General features: G+C 41.4%; 1 protein-coding gene across 6 annotated transcripts in view; it reads right to left on the minus strand.

Moving 5' to 3' along the window:
• The window catches only part of ccdc85cb (coiled-coil domain containing 85C, b), a 49,818-nt gene that overhangs the window by 10,661 nt on the left and 21,934 nt on the right, over positions 1-17,223 (minus strand). For 3 of the 6 annotated variants that reach the window (XM_030720988.1, XM_030720985.1, XM_030720984.1), the window contains exons 2-3: positions 3,284-3,363; positions 1,957-1,998 (exon numbers count right to left, since the gene is read on the minus strand). In XM_030720988.1, coding sequence (XP_030576848.1) covers positions 1,957-1,998; positions 3,284-3,363 — 122 coding nt within the window. The remainder of the gene's footprint in view (positions 1-1,956; positions 1,999-3,283; positions 3,364-17,223) is intronic. The other 3 variants (XM_030720989.1, XM_030720987.1, XM_030720986.1) reach the window with 1 other exon arrangement.

The raw sequence follows: 17,223 nt of genomic DNA on the forward strand, positions 1-17,223 counted from the left end.
AAGCACAATGTAGCATTCATTCACTTAAGTTACTTTGTACCCAACGCTGTGCGGTGCAGCTCCAAGGACAGATAAAAGCTTTCTTGCCAAGAAAGGCCACATACAAGCAGGGCCACCTGTGTTCATTCATCAGCATAGCATGCTAGCAGCACAGGGAGGGCCCCCACCAGGAAACAGAAGCCACAACTCTTACAAGGCAATGCAAATTCACTAACTTTGTTCTCAGAAAACCAACACTAATCACAAGGCGAATCATTTCTGTGGTAATGTTTGACAATGCACTTTACTGTACTGCAAAGATCAAGATCACTCGCGGGTATGGATGTTATGAAGTCACAGCCAGAAACCAGTTTGTTTAGCGTAACAAGATGAGAAGGACTGATGGGGACAAAGCCTGTCTGACTTCTGATAACACTCTCACTGTTTGACCACCGATGACGAGAAATTTATAAGGGATCAGAATTTAAACTTTTAATGTGTGTTTATGTTCTTTAAAAAAAAAAAAAAAAAAAAAAAAAAAAAAGTTATCCATTCAATACTTTTACATGCCATAATTTCTTTTCTTCACCATCAGCCTAAATCCACTTGAGCTACTCTAACCTATTTACCCTTGTAAAATATAAATGAGAGCTCCACAAAGGACTATTTCTTCATCAGGTGAGGTGACTTCCTGGACCACTGTGATTTCTGTGAGTTGACTCCAGCTTATTTGCTGTGTCCTGAAGTGCACACATTTGTACTTACACTCACTGTTTTGAGTGCATAGGAGTGTTGCTACACACAGTAAATGACACACACTGACATGGTGTACTTTTAAGAGTATAAAGGTTGAGTGTGGCGCAACCGTAGGCTAAAGCTTGACTGTATAGCAGAAGGGGAGTGACTACCAACCAGTTTTCATCAGCACAGCAGTTGCCTAGCTAGCTCGCTAACGGTGGTAGCTTCATCCATTACAGTATTGTCACCTGTGTCACGTGTTTCATGTTCTGACACAAGTAACATACCTTGCGTAAGGTACAACATGGAAGTATACTTATATTAATTATTTGTTTCTTAACTTTTTTGGTATGGTATAAAATCACAAGACATATTGTGTTAATTAACAAGTCTGAAGTGTTACCAATGGTAGCAAGTTGTGTTAACACTTTGGACCACAAACAGTATAAAACATGGAGGTCGGAAAAGTGAGGCCAATGTGGAAGTACCTAAGAACCGTGCAAAAAGACTTCAAGTCCTGAAGAAGTCTCTGGGAAACTTATTTCCCACTTGACTTGCCTAAATGCTTTTCAGCTGAGTTTATGGGCTCAGTCACTCATTTTGGGTCATACTGATTGAAAAAATTAAATCTGCTGTGCAAATGTTGGTTATGCTATGTTTCAAAATGGAGGATTATCTGTGGTACGCTCGTGGCTATTGACAAATCCTTTGCCGATGAGCAAATGGTTTCACAGTCAGGCTCCTCATCATATCAGGTGTACTGAAGTCAAGATGGAACACGCTAATCTCAAGGCTTCAATAAGGCTGTCTTCACTTGTGATGTCATAGTCCATCTTTTACACCGTCTATGCCAGAGCCAGTTCATTCCAGCCTTTATGCTAAGCTACACCAACTACAGGCTGTTACTTCACAATAACTGCAGACATGAGTCGCACTGATCTTCACATCTCACTCTCATCAGGCAACAAATAAGCATATCACTCAAAATGAAAACGTGTCCTCTAAACATTACCACAGAGGTGATTCAGCCCGTCTGACTCAACACAGAACATTACTACAAATGATTTGCATTACCTTCTACAGCTGCTGCTTTGATAGTGTCAGCCCTCTATAGAGGAGAAAGCAAGAGGCTCAAAGATGTGAAAATTCCCACCACCAAACAAGTAAAAAGAGTGAAAGGGCAAAAGAGACTGAACCAACAGGTCAGCAGCAGCAAACACTGACATCACAGAAGGTTACCTTTTTCGTCTGTATTTGTGATAAGCTATATCGGCTATAAGCCTAGGGAGAGAAAAACATAACGGTGGAATGATTCATTATTTTATTTTGCTCTGTAAGGAGCCATTAATAACAGCAATGGAAGCAACTGTTTTACTCATGGGTTTAAACAGAAAATCAAGGTAATGCATGTGAAAAAAATTAATTAAAATAAATTAAATAACTGGTTTAAGTTTGGATCCGATGATTTGACATTTGAACCATTTCTACCAGTCCCAACATGACGTAAACACATTCTTATCCCAACTGCAAATGTGGAGAAAGAAAAAGCATCAATGTGAGCAAAAAAATCTATTCTTCAACTATAAGAGACAAGTTCATATTATATGCCTCGGCTGCTCTGAGACAATGTGTAGCACCTAATTGTAGCACTTAAGAGATAATTATAAGGATCGCTTAGGTTTCATGTCACTGATTCCAGCCTACACTCTGCCTACACATGAATCTGCTGGGAGATAATTGGGAAAAGAGAAATCAGTTAAATAAAAAAAAAAAAAAAAACTGTAGACTTCAAATTTAAAAAAGCTATTTAAAGTGTAATTTCCCCCCATGTCACTGAGCAACCTGAGTTGTATTCAAATGAACTGACTTGCATCAGAAAAGAGGGCAAATTCTAAACTAAAAGACTGTGCTGTTTACGTACGTTTATGTGAGGCTTTTACCAACAATTCATCATATACTTCATGAATTTGATTTCCCCCATGTGACCTTTGGTTTCATCATCCCCTGTTTGTGCTCGTCTGCGTAAACACACCTCTGCAGATTGGCATGTGGCCTTCTGGTGAACCACACCAGCATTCCACCCCCTCCTCCTCGCACTCCCACCTCCCCTCACTGAGCCCTCCATCCTCCAAATTTGGGAGAAGTCAGAGCAAGGTCAACTTTGGGATAAATCCTTTGCTCTGTCACTGTCACTTAATGCCTCTTTTCCCCTTCTTTTTCGCTCCTCTCATCTCGCCTCCACTCCCACAGTTCGCCTCGGGGGCTAACATCAGTGCTTGCTACTGAAGCTTACTGACTCCCTATGAATTAAACATAGATAAACATATTCTGCAACTAACAGGGAGCCTGTTGTAAGGAGTGGCTTCACAGAGGCATTAGGCAACGAATTTATGTCATCACAGCTGCCTGTCACATGTCTTGGATGAGCTAAAAAGTTGCACAAGAGGAGTTTAGTGAGGGTATAAGGTTAGTCGGAAACTGAAGTGGGCTAATTTCACATCTGAAACAGAGAAGGAGCGAGCACACCGGCGTGGTCCCTGCTTGTATGCGTGTGCGCAAGCCTCACCTGTGAGAGGAGCTTATTGTTATCATCCTCCAGTATCCGCACTTTCGTCTCCAGCTGCCTGATGTAGTTGGAGGAAGAATCTGGAGGAGAGACGGAGAAGAAAAGAGAGGAGGAGAAGTGATTAGCATTTCAAAGACCTCTAGCGGAAAACAGGCAGGCAGGGCCACTGAGGCAGAAGGACCACATGGAGCTCAAAAGGTTGCTGTGCAGTTTGAGAAGCACATAATATCCTTGTGAAAAAGCAGTCTCCAAATGAGGACTTTTCACATCATAGTTAAGCTCCAGTGTCTTATATGATATTTTTCTTTGAAGCTCCCCTGACTTCACCCCAAAACTATATGGAGAAGTCTCATTTACCTGCTCTCTGACTAGAGGACAACCATACAGGATGTTTTTTAAGACCGATAATGATATTTGTGATTTGAAAAGCTGATATATCGGCCAATTTTTTTTTCCCCTTTCATACCTATATTGGGCAAATATATTGATATATTGCTAGATATTACCTATCAGTCAGTCAAAATTTTAAGATATTAATTTGGCAGTAATGCAAAAAAACAAAAGCTGCAAATTCTCCTTTTTAAAGTTTTGCACTAGAGATACAAATATTGGTATTGGCTGAACTCCTGGTGACTTACACTGGCAAATAAAACAGTATCAATTTTGACCTAGCTAAATGTTTTAAAATAGTCTAATCAGGAGCTACACAACTTTAAAAGTTTCATTATTTTTCTACTAGAGATCTCACTGTTTCCCCACACTGGGAAAAAAAAAATCAATCAATAAATAAATATTTTAAACAATGTCACTGACCCGGAATTTCACAATTTGTGCAACCGTGTTTTTTCACTTAAGATTCCCTTAAGTGAAAAACAGCCTATTAAAAATATGCATACAAACTCCCAGCACTACATAAGATTCTTGCAGCGGCTGTCGAGGGTCAAGCACAGAGTATTTGCGGTGACCCACTTTTTGACCCCACACTTCACTGCTTTTTCTTTCTTAACTTGGCGCACATTTCTCCTGCGCCACCTACTCTGTATGAAAAAGAGCTGTCATATGTGAGATTCGTCACAGAACTGTCTCTATATTCTACATCTGACAGCGTAACTGCAGCCTAATTATCCCACAGAGGTTTACACAACCACAGTTGATCCCGATAAAACAGCACTCTGTGCTGACATGAATCGACTTTACAGAGTTCAAATCAGGGACGGGAGCTGATGTGAAGAGCGGAGGTGCAGTTTGACTCCGCAGGTGCCAGGGAGCCTGTTATCTAAAAAGGCATGTTTAATTTACAGAGAGAGATCAAAGCCGAGTTACACGCGCTCCGGTAGCTGCTCAGGAGCACAACGCTGCGCGTTTTGTTTTGTTTTCTAAGTGGAATTCCAGAGAGGCTGTGAGTGGAGACGATGGAGAAGCTGCTGATGAAAATGATGGGTTGAGGTTTAATAAGATGCACATGAGGACTCACAGCTGCAGGGTACCGCAAACTCAAGTGAAACAAAGCTTCTTGCATCTGTTTGGTAACTCGCTGCCTTAGTTTGCCTCGACTTAAATGACCCTCACAAGTCCAACCTGCATTTGTGCAACACAAATCGACAACCACTTTCCAAGTAGGGGGCACCACTGTTCACAAATCAGCCCAGTCAAATGGCAGCCAGGATTCAGTAGGTTTGCAGTTACATGCACAGAGTCACAGATGCTACCAGTTTCAGACATACTTTATGCAAAGAATATGTTTCTAAACACTTCAGACAGCATGCACAGTGCATCATGGGAAACATGTTTCTAGAATCAAGGTGACAGATTAGAGTAACCAAGCTAACATATGGAGCTAGATTTCTGCCTCAGTCAAGCGAAGGGTTAACTGGTGTCCTCAAGCATTATAACTGCTAAATCCAAAATATGACTTTATATATATATGATTATAGATGGCACCTTAATGCAGAACATTTTCATACCTGAATATGGAGGTTGAACTACAGACTAATAGTGAAAAAGAGGCTGTAGGTGTTGTCATGTCAGAACCTGTGTTCTATAGTAAATGCACTTTACTAGAACAGCTGTGGCCAAGGAGATAATTACTGACCAGCAGCATGTAAAAGGAGGTTTAACAGTACTCAGAATACAGTGATTTTGTTTTTCTATTTCCCTCTATGTTTATGAAATATATCCTCATAAATTGTGTTTTTGTGTGCATGTACTGTAAAAATGTAAAAACAAGGACTTTTTAAAATTCCCTATTTCACAATGGAGCAATTTTTTTCTCACATTTCCAGCATAATTTCAATGTACAAAAACTGATCCTTTTCCCAAAACTTGAGTACACAGAGCCAAGTCCAGTAAGTCCAAACTCATGACTTTTTTTTTTTTTTAGAAGGGCCAGATCAGACAACGCTGGTTAACCAACGACTGGATGGCTACAGGAGGAGGCTGCAGTAGGACACAGGCCAGAACTGGTAATCCTCTCTTACTGCCTTGTGACACTCTAATCTGTATTCATCTGCTTGCCTGACCTGCAGCCAGATCTCAAGCTGATTAGGATGAAGGTTCCTCAGCGTTCAGTCAGCAAACAACAAATGAAGAAGCCTCAGAAAGAAGGGGGGGGGGGGGGGGGGGGGGGGGGGGGTAGAAAATGCATGTTAACCTCCCCCTGTGTTGTCTATATTGAGATTATTCACAGAGATTAGGGTTTAACCATCAGTGTTCCAACAAACTCTTCATTTTATCTTCTTAATACCAGATAAATAACAATAAGATGTACAATCAAAAGGTAAATACTGATGCAGCTTTCCATTTTAACTAGAAAAATAGAAGAAAACAGCATGGGCCTTAAGTGATGGGTTCCACAGACGTGAGCATGAACAGCCTCTTCACAGACCACAGCACCATCCCTCCCCTTCCACTCCCCACAAGCCTTTGATGTGTTGCAAGGGGCTAAATCTCAAAGTGCATCCCTCCAGCATCATGCATGACATGATTAAGTCGTCTCTCTCAAATATGTGCAGAGCTGCTGTGGGAACATTCACAAGAACACACAACATACATACACACAGAGTGCTGATGCACAGAGCTGCAGGGATCTGCTCGTGGAATCCGGCCGTCACCCCACTGTCTTTAACACCCAACTCCAGAGAGTGGTCCTGGTGGGAGAAGGGTCAGGCAACTAAACTGTTCCCTGGCTCCCCTGCTACTCCTTCATCCTTTTATCCCCTCAGCCCCTCCAGCAACACATCCTCTCCTCTCCACCACTCCCCCGTGAAGAAAAGCTACAGATCATACAGAGATCACACAGCCGAGCCAAAATAACCGCCCTGCGAAACTCAGCTCTGTACATCTACTCTTTCATCAACAAAAAGTATCAAGGGAGAGGCCATTATTACTTATGCATAACCTGAATGAAATCTTAACAGGTGATAAAGTGAGTAGAAGATGCTGTGAAGAAGAGAAATATGTCCAACTAAGCTGTAAACAATACAGCAAGATAGAAAGCGGGAGGGCCCAGAGAGACAGGAAAACCCGGCCTTTACATGAGCTATTTTTACATCTGTGCAAGTGTTGTTTACCCAGTGAACTGAGCTGATGTGAGACCGTGGATGTATCTGTGTGTGCGCAGGACAAAAGGTGACGCAGACGGCGGCGCGAGTCCATCCCCCTCTCAGCGCGTCACTTTGTATCACGTCAGTGCCACTGTGACCCACTTCCAGCAGCCACTCCCTCCTTTACCTCTGTTCCACTCCCTGTTTCCCTCCATTTCTCCGTTTTACTACATCTCATTACTTTAACGACTCTCTCCATTATGGCCCTTTTGCTGCTCTGAGGGAAAAAAAAAAAAAGTGCAGTTTTGAAGAGACTGGCCTGTTATGATGTCATGACGATAACTAAAAAAAATTATATAAGACAGTCTGACTGAAAATTGACTTACAAAAACTTGTTGCAACCCCTTAAAAAAGGGCATGACCTCCACTAGATTGCCTTTGTTTGCTCTAAGGCTCCAAGCAGCCTATGCCCCTCTGTCTATAACAGCCCATCTTGTTTCCTTGGCTGCATGCCTCAAGCAGACAGTCAAGACGTCTGCAAGCCAAATCACAAATGAAACAACTGTGGAATTCAAAACTAAATAAGTGGGTTTATGTGTTAAAAGCATGAACTGAACTTGAGCCATTTCATTCATAATAGTTAAGATAAGTCTACCTCATAACCGCCCTGTGGTTTTCTTGAAGTTGTGTGTATTCAGTGTTACACAGCAAAATGCACTGAAGGCTGACAAATGTTTTAAATGGACTTCTGCTGATATAAATCAAATAGCAGACCTTTAAAATTATTTTAAATCCATGTTGGAACCTCTGAGGCTGAAACCTGAAGCTGGTGCATTAGTGCAAAAACTGCAGTCCCTCAACTAGCCACTTGAGGCAGTCTCCCTGTTTAAAATCCCAACTTTACAGCACAAATAAACATGTTTAATTTAAAAAAATGTAACTTTTTAATCCAAGTTTGTAAAACTGTTTACAAACATTAAAAAAAAAAGACAAGACAGAAACAACCAAACTGCCATACTTAAGGCTTCAAAACTATAGTCCACAAACCAGTGACCATTACAGTGTATGTCCATCAGGGTTATAATAGTTTTGGATTTTACATTATAGTTTAGTTTTAGTTAGTTTTTACTTTTTTTTCTTTAATTCAGTTAGTTTTAATTAGTTTTCAGAGTGGTTTTTCTCGTTTTTATTAGTTTTTATTTTTGGTTTCATGCTTAGTTTTAGTTAGTTTCAGTTAGTTTCAGTATTAGTTTTAGTATTTTCATACCTAATCAGGTGCAAGATTCAAGGTGCAAAAGTGACTATTGTGTAATGAAAACTTGACAAAAGATACAGTTTAAAGAAATATATTCAACAGCCAGCTGTTCACAAGACATGCTAAATGTATGTAATATTAAGGACACACATGAACATCAACAGGGAGAAACAAAGAAAAACATGAATTCCCAAACTCAATAAATTCTACAATAAACTCCACAATAAAGTTCAGCATCAGTGCAGCAGATTAATAACAGCTACATGTGGTGTTTGACAAAAACAAACTCTTTGAAGGAGTCAAAGCTCAAATCCAGCTGCATCCTGATGTTCTCACCACCTGAAGCTGCTTCTGTTTTGGAGCTAGCTTGGTTAGATGCTCGCTGATTAGACTTGCAGGGTCTTTGCGGCCTATGTAGCCTACGGAAGTTGCCGACCTCATGTCCGCATTTATGCTTGTGTAGCTGGATTGTGTGTGTTAATTACCTTGTGGTCGTGTGCAGGTGTTTTATATGCAGCGCAGGCTGGGACTTCTTTTTTGGTCCTCGCTCTTTGTGCTCAGTTTTTTGGCTGCAAACATATTTGTCCCTGTTTTTTTTTTCACTTTCTTCATTCCTTCACGTCCATCCTGATAGTTTCAGCAGTCTCCTACCAGGAATTTGCTGACAGTTGTGAGTCCTTATATTAATGCTTTGATTATTATTCCTGATTGTTATTCTCTCACTGATAAAACGCACAAAGACTAAACAGTTTAGTCACAACTTTCTGGGCTGCGTGGACCCAACAAGTAGTCCCGTTTCTCAGAGGCGCAGGCCAGGTTACCTGGTAGGATCAGAGCGGTTTCTGTAGCCGTTGTGCGCTTCTCAGCTGGACTTTGATGTTGCTGGTTTTTCCTGACTGAGAAATGTTCCGCACATTTTTCATCATCCACAACAAGACTTTCGATTCTATCTGTGCTCTTGTACTCTAAGAACCTCCATACGGGACTCTGCCGCTTTCTCGGCAGACCGCAGCCATTACTTTGCGGACCAGCGCGGTGAGCGCACGCACATGCGCACACACTCACACAGTTGTCCGATGGCGCTCCCAGCTTAAACTCGGAGAGCGGAAAAAATGATTTCATATCAATCCACAAGGCTTAAAAAAAAAAAAAAAAAAAAAAAAAAAAGTAAATGAAAGTCAGTTTATCGATAATTTCAGTTAGTTTTAGTTAGTTTTGTAAACTCACAATTCAGTTTTAGTTAGTTATCGTTTTTTCCTTTTAATTATAGTTTTTATTTATTTCAGTTAACGACAATGTTTTTTCAATTTCAGTTTTCGTTATTTCGTTCGTTTTCGTTAACTATAATAACCCTGATGTCCATCAATTATATTTATATACAGTCTTTATCTAAATTTAACCCTCCTATTTTCTACATCTGTGTAGAATTTCAGTAAGTGTGTGACTTTGTACATTACTGCTGATTCGCAGGATAAAGTGAAACCAGTTGCTGGATGTAGAGCTCATTTATGTCTATGCACAATACAAACAAATGAGAGCCTCTCAAAGCGCTACAATTGGTCAAAGCTCCAGAGAGTTCCTTTAGTCTCTGTCATTGTTAGAGTACTGTTATCTCCAGGATGATTTATATAGCCTCCACTGAATCACCTCATAATGATAATGTATCATCCACAAGAAATGGCACAATTAGTGTCACTGTGATAGATAGCATATGTATAATATCATTCACCTCCTTAAATTTATAGCCTGCTTTTCCATCTCTATATTAGTTCTTTGTCTCCATTACACCCTGAATGCATAATGCTTCAAACCCCAGAGTGGAACAGGAGGTACGCCCGATGTTATCGGAGGTCATGGCTGGCTCTTTTAAGAGCAGACTGGGGAATTGGAGCAGAGAAGAAGGAGCCAGGCATGCTTTTAAAGTGGTGTTGCAAGAATTACGTTGACAAGTGTTAAAATTAGACCACACGTATACATTTGCACTCAACATTACACAGATAGTGGCGGGAATATCACAAAACCAGCCTCCACCCTGTTGGCTCCGAGGTCTTTGCTCCATCAAAGTAGCTTTGGTAAAACAGTATGGTTAAAAAGGACCAGGCTTTGGAATCCCCTTATGTTTTCAAGTCAGATCCCAGGGCTGTTTAGAAAGCCTGCAGTGCATTGAAATCACTCTTCTTTTATTATTCCTGGCTCGGCTCTGGCTTTCATCTCCTATTCACAGCTGTATCTCAGTGTTTTAGCACAGAGACATGTATATTCTCTCAGCAACGCGCATGTGCATGTGTGTGTAGCTTATGTACAGCATTTGCAAGACAGGGAATGCATGTGGGTTGCACGGGTGTCTAAGCTGACAGCGTGAGCTTGTGTGGGAGTTTGGGAGAATGAGTGAGAGGGTTCGTGCGAGAAAGGGGATTTTTTTTTTTTTCTTTTCTTTAAACCATCTGTGATTACACTATATGTGTGTGTATGTGTGCTCATGGCGGGAATAGGTTGGGTCAATTACCTCAAGATGTTGAAGAAAGAGCAGAAACAGCCCATGCTGTTTCCCCTTCTTTTCTCTGCACTGACACATGTCAGCAGTGAATTCCATGAAATCAGATCCACCGGTTACATAAAGCCCAATCGTTACACTAAAATAGCTCCATTAACCAGCAACTTTTAAAATCTCAGTTTGGAACAGACCATATTCATGCTGGGATGTGGAATCTGAAAGAGGCCCACCCTAAAAGCTGAAAAAGCGAGGAAAAGAGGAAAGGCGGAGAGGGAAGAGAATCAAAGAAATGGAGAGGCGCCACTCCCTCCAGCCAGACACTGATGGCAGTCGGAGCAGCAAGTAAAATTATTTTGGCATTAGGGCCACAAAAGCAATTACTTTATTGTTTCATCACCCTATTGTTTTTGACTATTCATCCCTGAATTTATGTTTAAAACTAGAATTACCGCCTTCCATTTATATACCTACCACCAACCAGTCATGATTCAGCTTACATCAATGTGTTTCCAGAATGTGTGTGAAGAACAGCCACCATCTCCCTTTCACTTCCAGAGTTAAGGTGTTTAATAATGGTTAGAAATGTGTTGTTTGTATAATACATCACAGAGTTTTTGGATTAAAAAAATAAATAAATAAAAACAACAAAGATAGCATTAGTTTAGGCAGGCAACAAAATTCAGGCTTTGCAGCAGATCAGCTGATCTAATCGAGCGTCCATACCCAACATAAAACAAAGTTTTGCCTCAAGTTAGCCAAGTGAATTCTGTTCCATTGGTGAATACTCACCCCTAATGGCCAATGGGACGAGATGGAGTACAACAGACAGCTGGAATCAAGTACAGTTTAGAACTTGCCATCAAGTCCAACAGTTTCACTCTCTTCTCTCTGATCCCTCGCCTTTTTCTTTCTCTCTATCTAAAAGTGAAGTTGCACCATACAACTTCAGCTGCTCTCAAACAATGCGAATAAGCTAAGTTGAAAATTTTTAACTCATGCAAATGCAGATTAGTCTCCCTTTGTGTTGCCAGGCGCAAATTTGCGTCAGTTCACTTGATTGTGTAGGTTTTGTATGTAATCGCACAGGAAGAAAACAGGTTTGGTGTAAAGACACTATTTAATGCTAGCCCACATCTAGCTACACACGTGATGGCTCAGCTTTGCAACCCAATCTCTTAACGCTAACATTTTTCTTCAGTTTTGGCTTACAAACAGCAAGATAATGGAATTAAAACGATCATGCCACACATTCATTTTCACAGCACTGCTCCCATTTTGACTTGGTGCTATGAATCCAACACACCTCCACTCTTCCCTAAAAAATAAATAAATAAAATAAATCAAATTCACTTATTGCCTAGTTCAACAAGATGATGGAGAGAGAGACTTTAGTTAACAACCAAAGAGAAGGAAAAGTTCTATGGGAGGCCTTGCAGAAGGATTAATGACATTTGCTTGCAGAGGCTCTCTTTGCTCTTGTATATAGGCATGGCTGTGTACTGTCAGTTCAGTAAGATGCTACAATCATTCAGTTAGGCATCTTGGTTAGGGGAATTCCTTCCCAAAGAAACTGGTTAGCGTGGTCAGGAATGTCAGACTAAAGATGGAAAAGTTGGGCTATAAGAGTTATCTCCAAGTATTTGACCACCAAATAATAATCACTTCATTTTTGATTACTTCCAAACCTGAAATCTCCTGGAGGTGTTTGAGATTTTTTCCCCTCTATGACACTTTCGTCCAAGGGAGGGATGTGAAACCCAAAAACAGAGTTAATCCAACACTCCAACCTCAGCTGCTGACAACATGGAGACGTCAAAAAAGTTCCAGTAATAATTCAAGTTGAAGCTGAAAATGTGCACGCTCTTCCACTGTGGAAGCTGGAGCCACCGAGTGTTTGGTGGATTTTTTTGGTGAATATTGGAACTACTAAAACGACTGGCACACTCGCAGTTTTCTGTCAAGTGACCATTAGCTAAGCGCTTTGGTTACTGCTACATAAGTCAGGCTTTCCATTCTAAATTAATAGGTTTCATTTATCAGTTAACTTTATATAAAGTGCAGCAAATCAAGCAAATATTTTGTGTGGTGCATTCTGCATGTACATATACAGGCATGCACTTAGCCAGTTAGTGCATGCTTCCTTTGCTTGGATGCACAGTAATCGGTCATAGCCAGGGTAAACTGGCTAGGGGCACAGAAAAGAACAAGTTAAATGGGCACCCATGCTGCATTAATGAGGGGGATGGCAAGACCTGGCAACCCAAGCACGTAAACCACGGGGCTCCTGGAAGGTCTTCAAAGCCTCGACTGGCTCATCAACTGGCGGGGAGCTAACCCCATCTGACAAGACATGGCACCCACTCCGAGGGAGCGAGAAGGCCTCACCTCCCCGTGTACTCTCCAGCGCGCGAGTGCATGCATGTGTACGTGGGTGAATGTGTTCTGGAGGAAGCAAGACATGTTTTTTTCATGTGCATGAAAATGTGGAAGTGTGTCTTTGCGTGTGATAACAGCACAGCATTACTTTGCGCTTGAAGGGAGACAACCCCTGCTGAGTGACTAGTGTGAAAGTTAAAGTGTCAAATGAATTACGCTCCAGAAGAAGGCTTGTGCGTATCAACTCTTAAACACTGACCAGGTGAGATCGGCCCTTTAATCATTTGTTGCTTATCGGCTGCAAAACCAAGCAGCACTAACCAAACAAATAGCAACAGCCCGGCGCAGGTTTAACAGAGAGAAACTACTAGAGGAGATTTTTTGCTTCAGGGAGCTTTGGGTGGCATAAATAATTCACGCACTTTGGTGTATCACATGAATATCATAACCTTATGAAGCATTGTGTGGCCATGCAGTGGAAAGAAGACGGCTGATTAGCGGTAAAGTGCACCTTGGACCTTGACTACAATACAAATACTGAATATACAAGCTTTGTGTTCTGTTTAAGAGTAACAGTAGGGTTTTCCTCTCTATTAAACATCAACTTTCAGGTCCTATCAAGGGAGAAATTTTTTGTCCCACTGGAAGTTGAGTTTTAGGTCCAGTATCCCATCCAAACAACAAAAAAAGAACACAAAAACAGTGTAATCCTTTCTTCCAATATACTCATCGCATGCCTGACAGTGAAACACCAAATCACAGCAGAATACAGCGTCCCATTGGCTGATCCAACAACCCCTCTTCTCTGATGGAGTGTAAGCACTTTTAGCTTTCAAAATAAAGGCCAAAACATCCAAATAAAGGACTTGCAAGTACAAAGTAAAACTTAAAAAAAAAAAAAAATCTCTCTTTTTTTTTTTTTTTATTGACAAAAGCACACGCATACCGTATTTTCCGGAGTATAAGTCGCACTTTTTCATAGTTTGGCTGGGGGTGCGACCTATACTCCGGAGCGACGTATATGTGAAATTTATAACACATGAACCAAAATACTCCAGCCACTTGACATCTCCGTGAACCGGAGCTTTAAGGCAGTCTTGCGTAACCTGTGGGCGCAGTGGATGATGGATGAAGAGCACAGCTTAACGGCAACTGGGAGAATGCGCCACCCAACTTTCCTGGAAGTCATTGGATGGATCAAGAAAACATGGGCTTCAGTGACAACCAAACCATCCTGTTGGGATTCAGAAAGGCTGGAATAATTGGAACTGCAGCTGACGACGAGTCTGACTAACGCGACACAGAAGAGGAAGCGGCGCTTCGTCTACGGAGTGTATGGAATTGTTTAGAAGTGACACCGAGGATGAAGAATTCAATGGATTGATGGTTTGGTTAACTTGTTAGTATGTTCTTTATGCTATGGTTATCTGAATAACTTAATGTTACGTTAACATACCGAACACGTGTTCGTTGTGCGTCATGCAGCTGAATGTGTTACGTTAGCATAACGTAGGCGTAACCGTGTTCGTCCTGTTCTTTAATCCATTATTATTTTAAATTGCCATTCAAGATGGAATTTCTGCTCTGAGTCTCGGATTCTATCAACCCCCCCCCCCAAAAAAAAGTGCGACTTATAGTCCAGTGCGACCTATATATGTTTTTTTCTTCTTTATTATGCATTTTTTGGCTGGTGCGACCTATACTCCGGAGTGACGTATAGTCCGAAAAATACGGTAATTAAAAACATATGCAAAGGCCGACCCTCCAAAAGCTTGTTAGAAACAAGTCTGGAGAGGATTCATGGAATGTGGAGAGGGAAGTAGTAGGACACCCAAACTGCTCTTCAATTACACTAATAGGCTTCTGCCAGTTGGAAATGTTCTGTCTGTCCAGAAGTCTAAACAGATTACAAAAAAGGCTTTTCTCTTGTTTCCTGCTTCTTGCCTCCTCATTTCCCCTCGTGTTTTCCAGTATAAATCAATCTGTCTGGATAAAACCAAACATGTTGGCATGGAATCCCTACCGACTTCATCCAATTTGATAATCACTTCATGTTACGTATCTAATCGTGACCATTTCAGACATTCAAAGCTGTGCAGAGGTCAGCTGGGGCTCTTTAAGATGTCAGAGGTTATTAGCTTCTATTGAGTGGAAATTGGCATTTTGAAAACCGGTCTGGATCTCTCATGTCCAACTATTGATTGGTCTGTCAGCTTCTACAGTGGCAGAGAAAGAGAGAGAAACCCAGTTTATTTATAGGCAATCCAGCAGACAGCGACGCTGACGCGTGTCTTGTTCCTGTCGCACATCCTGTCCGACAAAGTGATGCCTCCCTCCGCTGTCTCCTCAGCTCGCCGTCACCACCCTTGCAGGGTCAGCGGATGCCTTTGCTATGGGCGCTGGGCTGAAAATACGTGTGCATACAGTATGTGTGATATCTGCGTGCGTCACTGATTACATATGCAGTGTGAGCCCATGCATTAATGCATGGATATTTTTGTCGCTCTCGATGGGAGATCTCCACGGTGACTGTTAGCAAAAGCTGTCAAAAAATGAATACGTATGGTTTAGCACTTGCATTACTTCAATACTACACAGTAGTAGGTCACTTCTGAGACTAGTGTCCCATGCCCTTAATCTTTTGATTAGGCTAGAACGAAGGCAATCAGGCAGCTAGTTGAGTTTAATCCTATGAAATCAAAGCTGCAGGCTTAATTTGGTCCACACCCTTACTGTCCATGTGTGCGTGTGATGGCTATTCACTGCGAGACAAAACAGAAAAGATTAGTGGCATTTGGAGATGGATTAGCTGGTAGCTATTGTTTACCTACAGCTTGCTGTGCTGCAACTCTCCAGCCTACTCATGCATAGTGTATATGTTATGTTATTTAGCAGATAATGCTTTTTAATCATGCTTTACCCCTAGGTTTAATAAGCGATCAAGGTCAGGAGCCAAGCTAATAAACGGACATTAAAGCTGCTCATGTACTAATTGAAGAAGCTGCCGTGGGCTTGCTAAAGCTGTCAGGAGTGAGCCGTATATATTCTGTTCAGTATTTTCCAATTCCAAGAGGACCAAAAAAAGCTTTACCGATATCTCACACTTGGCAGCACTCAAGGCCCTTGACAATGAAGGTCAAGGGTTATAACTCTTGACTGATTCAGGGATTGGGGCACTACATTCCTCTAGATCAGCAAACCATTTTGCGCTGGCCCAGAAAAAGATGGTGGAATTGTCTGTGTGTATTTATTTTAAATAAAAGGCACACAAAACTGCACAATCCCCTTTGTCTGAATACATTCCAGTAAAATGCAGCCATTTAGATGAGATGATTTGTTCTGAGGATTAGAACTCCTTTGTTAGCAGGAATTATGAATCTTTACTTGTTGAGTTAAATCATGTTTTAGTCAACAAAATAGAATTAAAAGAAAAAAAGTTTTTGGAAATGTCAGCGAACACAACAATTCAGCACGTGAGTTTGGATGACAGATTCACAGATATGTTGCCTGTAAACGTCTGGATGTCATCAACATGATACCCCACAGTGCCCATGAAAGGCTTTGCAGAAGAGGCTTAAGAGATGGCTGGCTTTACTTCGCACAACCCACAACCCACCGCAGTGTGTAAACAAACACCAGAGGGCATTGTGGGTAGAGAACGTCCCCCCAGAGCCCACGGCCCTATTTAACCTCATTCCTCTCCCGTTACCACGGTTTTGCCACCACAAACCCCATAGCAGCCTCATTTGCATAAATCTGCATTCTTTTAAAAGCCCGTCTGACTGACTGCTGAGCTGGCAAAGGTTGTGCTTATGTAAGCAGAGTCTAACAGCGAGCAGTTAGATGGTAAATACAGGGGACGTTCCTTCCATAAGTACAACACTGAAACCCCTTCATTATCGGCCTCTGAAAATCCCATCTCCCAAGTGGGTTCTGATGCAATCTGCAAAGCGGGGCATTTTTTTTTCTTCCAATCCTGTGAAAAGAACATTTCCAGTGACATCATATAGTGGTTTCATTACCGTTTATGCCAATGTTAACCACAGATGATTTCATTCTAATGTAAATCGAAGAGAAAAGGAAGGGCAGGCAAGATTCAGCTTGTGACTGCGCCATTTAATCTATGAGCCGACAACATCTGTCTTGCTATGTGTTGACATGGAGTGTATTTATGTTGACATCTCAAAACAAAGAATTACCTGTGTCAACATGTAGGAAATCCCAAAAACTACTCTGCAAAAGAATAAAAGTAAGCAGGGTTTTGGCCATTAAG

The sequence above is a fragment of the Archocentrus centrarchus genome, chromosome 24, assembly GCF_007364275.1.
Source record: "Archocentrus centrarchus isolate MPI-CPG fArcCen1 chromosome 24, fArcCen1, whole genome shotgun sequence".
In the NCBI taxonomy this organism is placed as follows: Eukaryota; Metazoa; Chordata; class Actinopteri; order Cichliformes; family Cichlidae; genus Archocentrus; species Archocentrus centrarchus.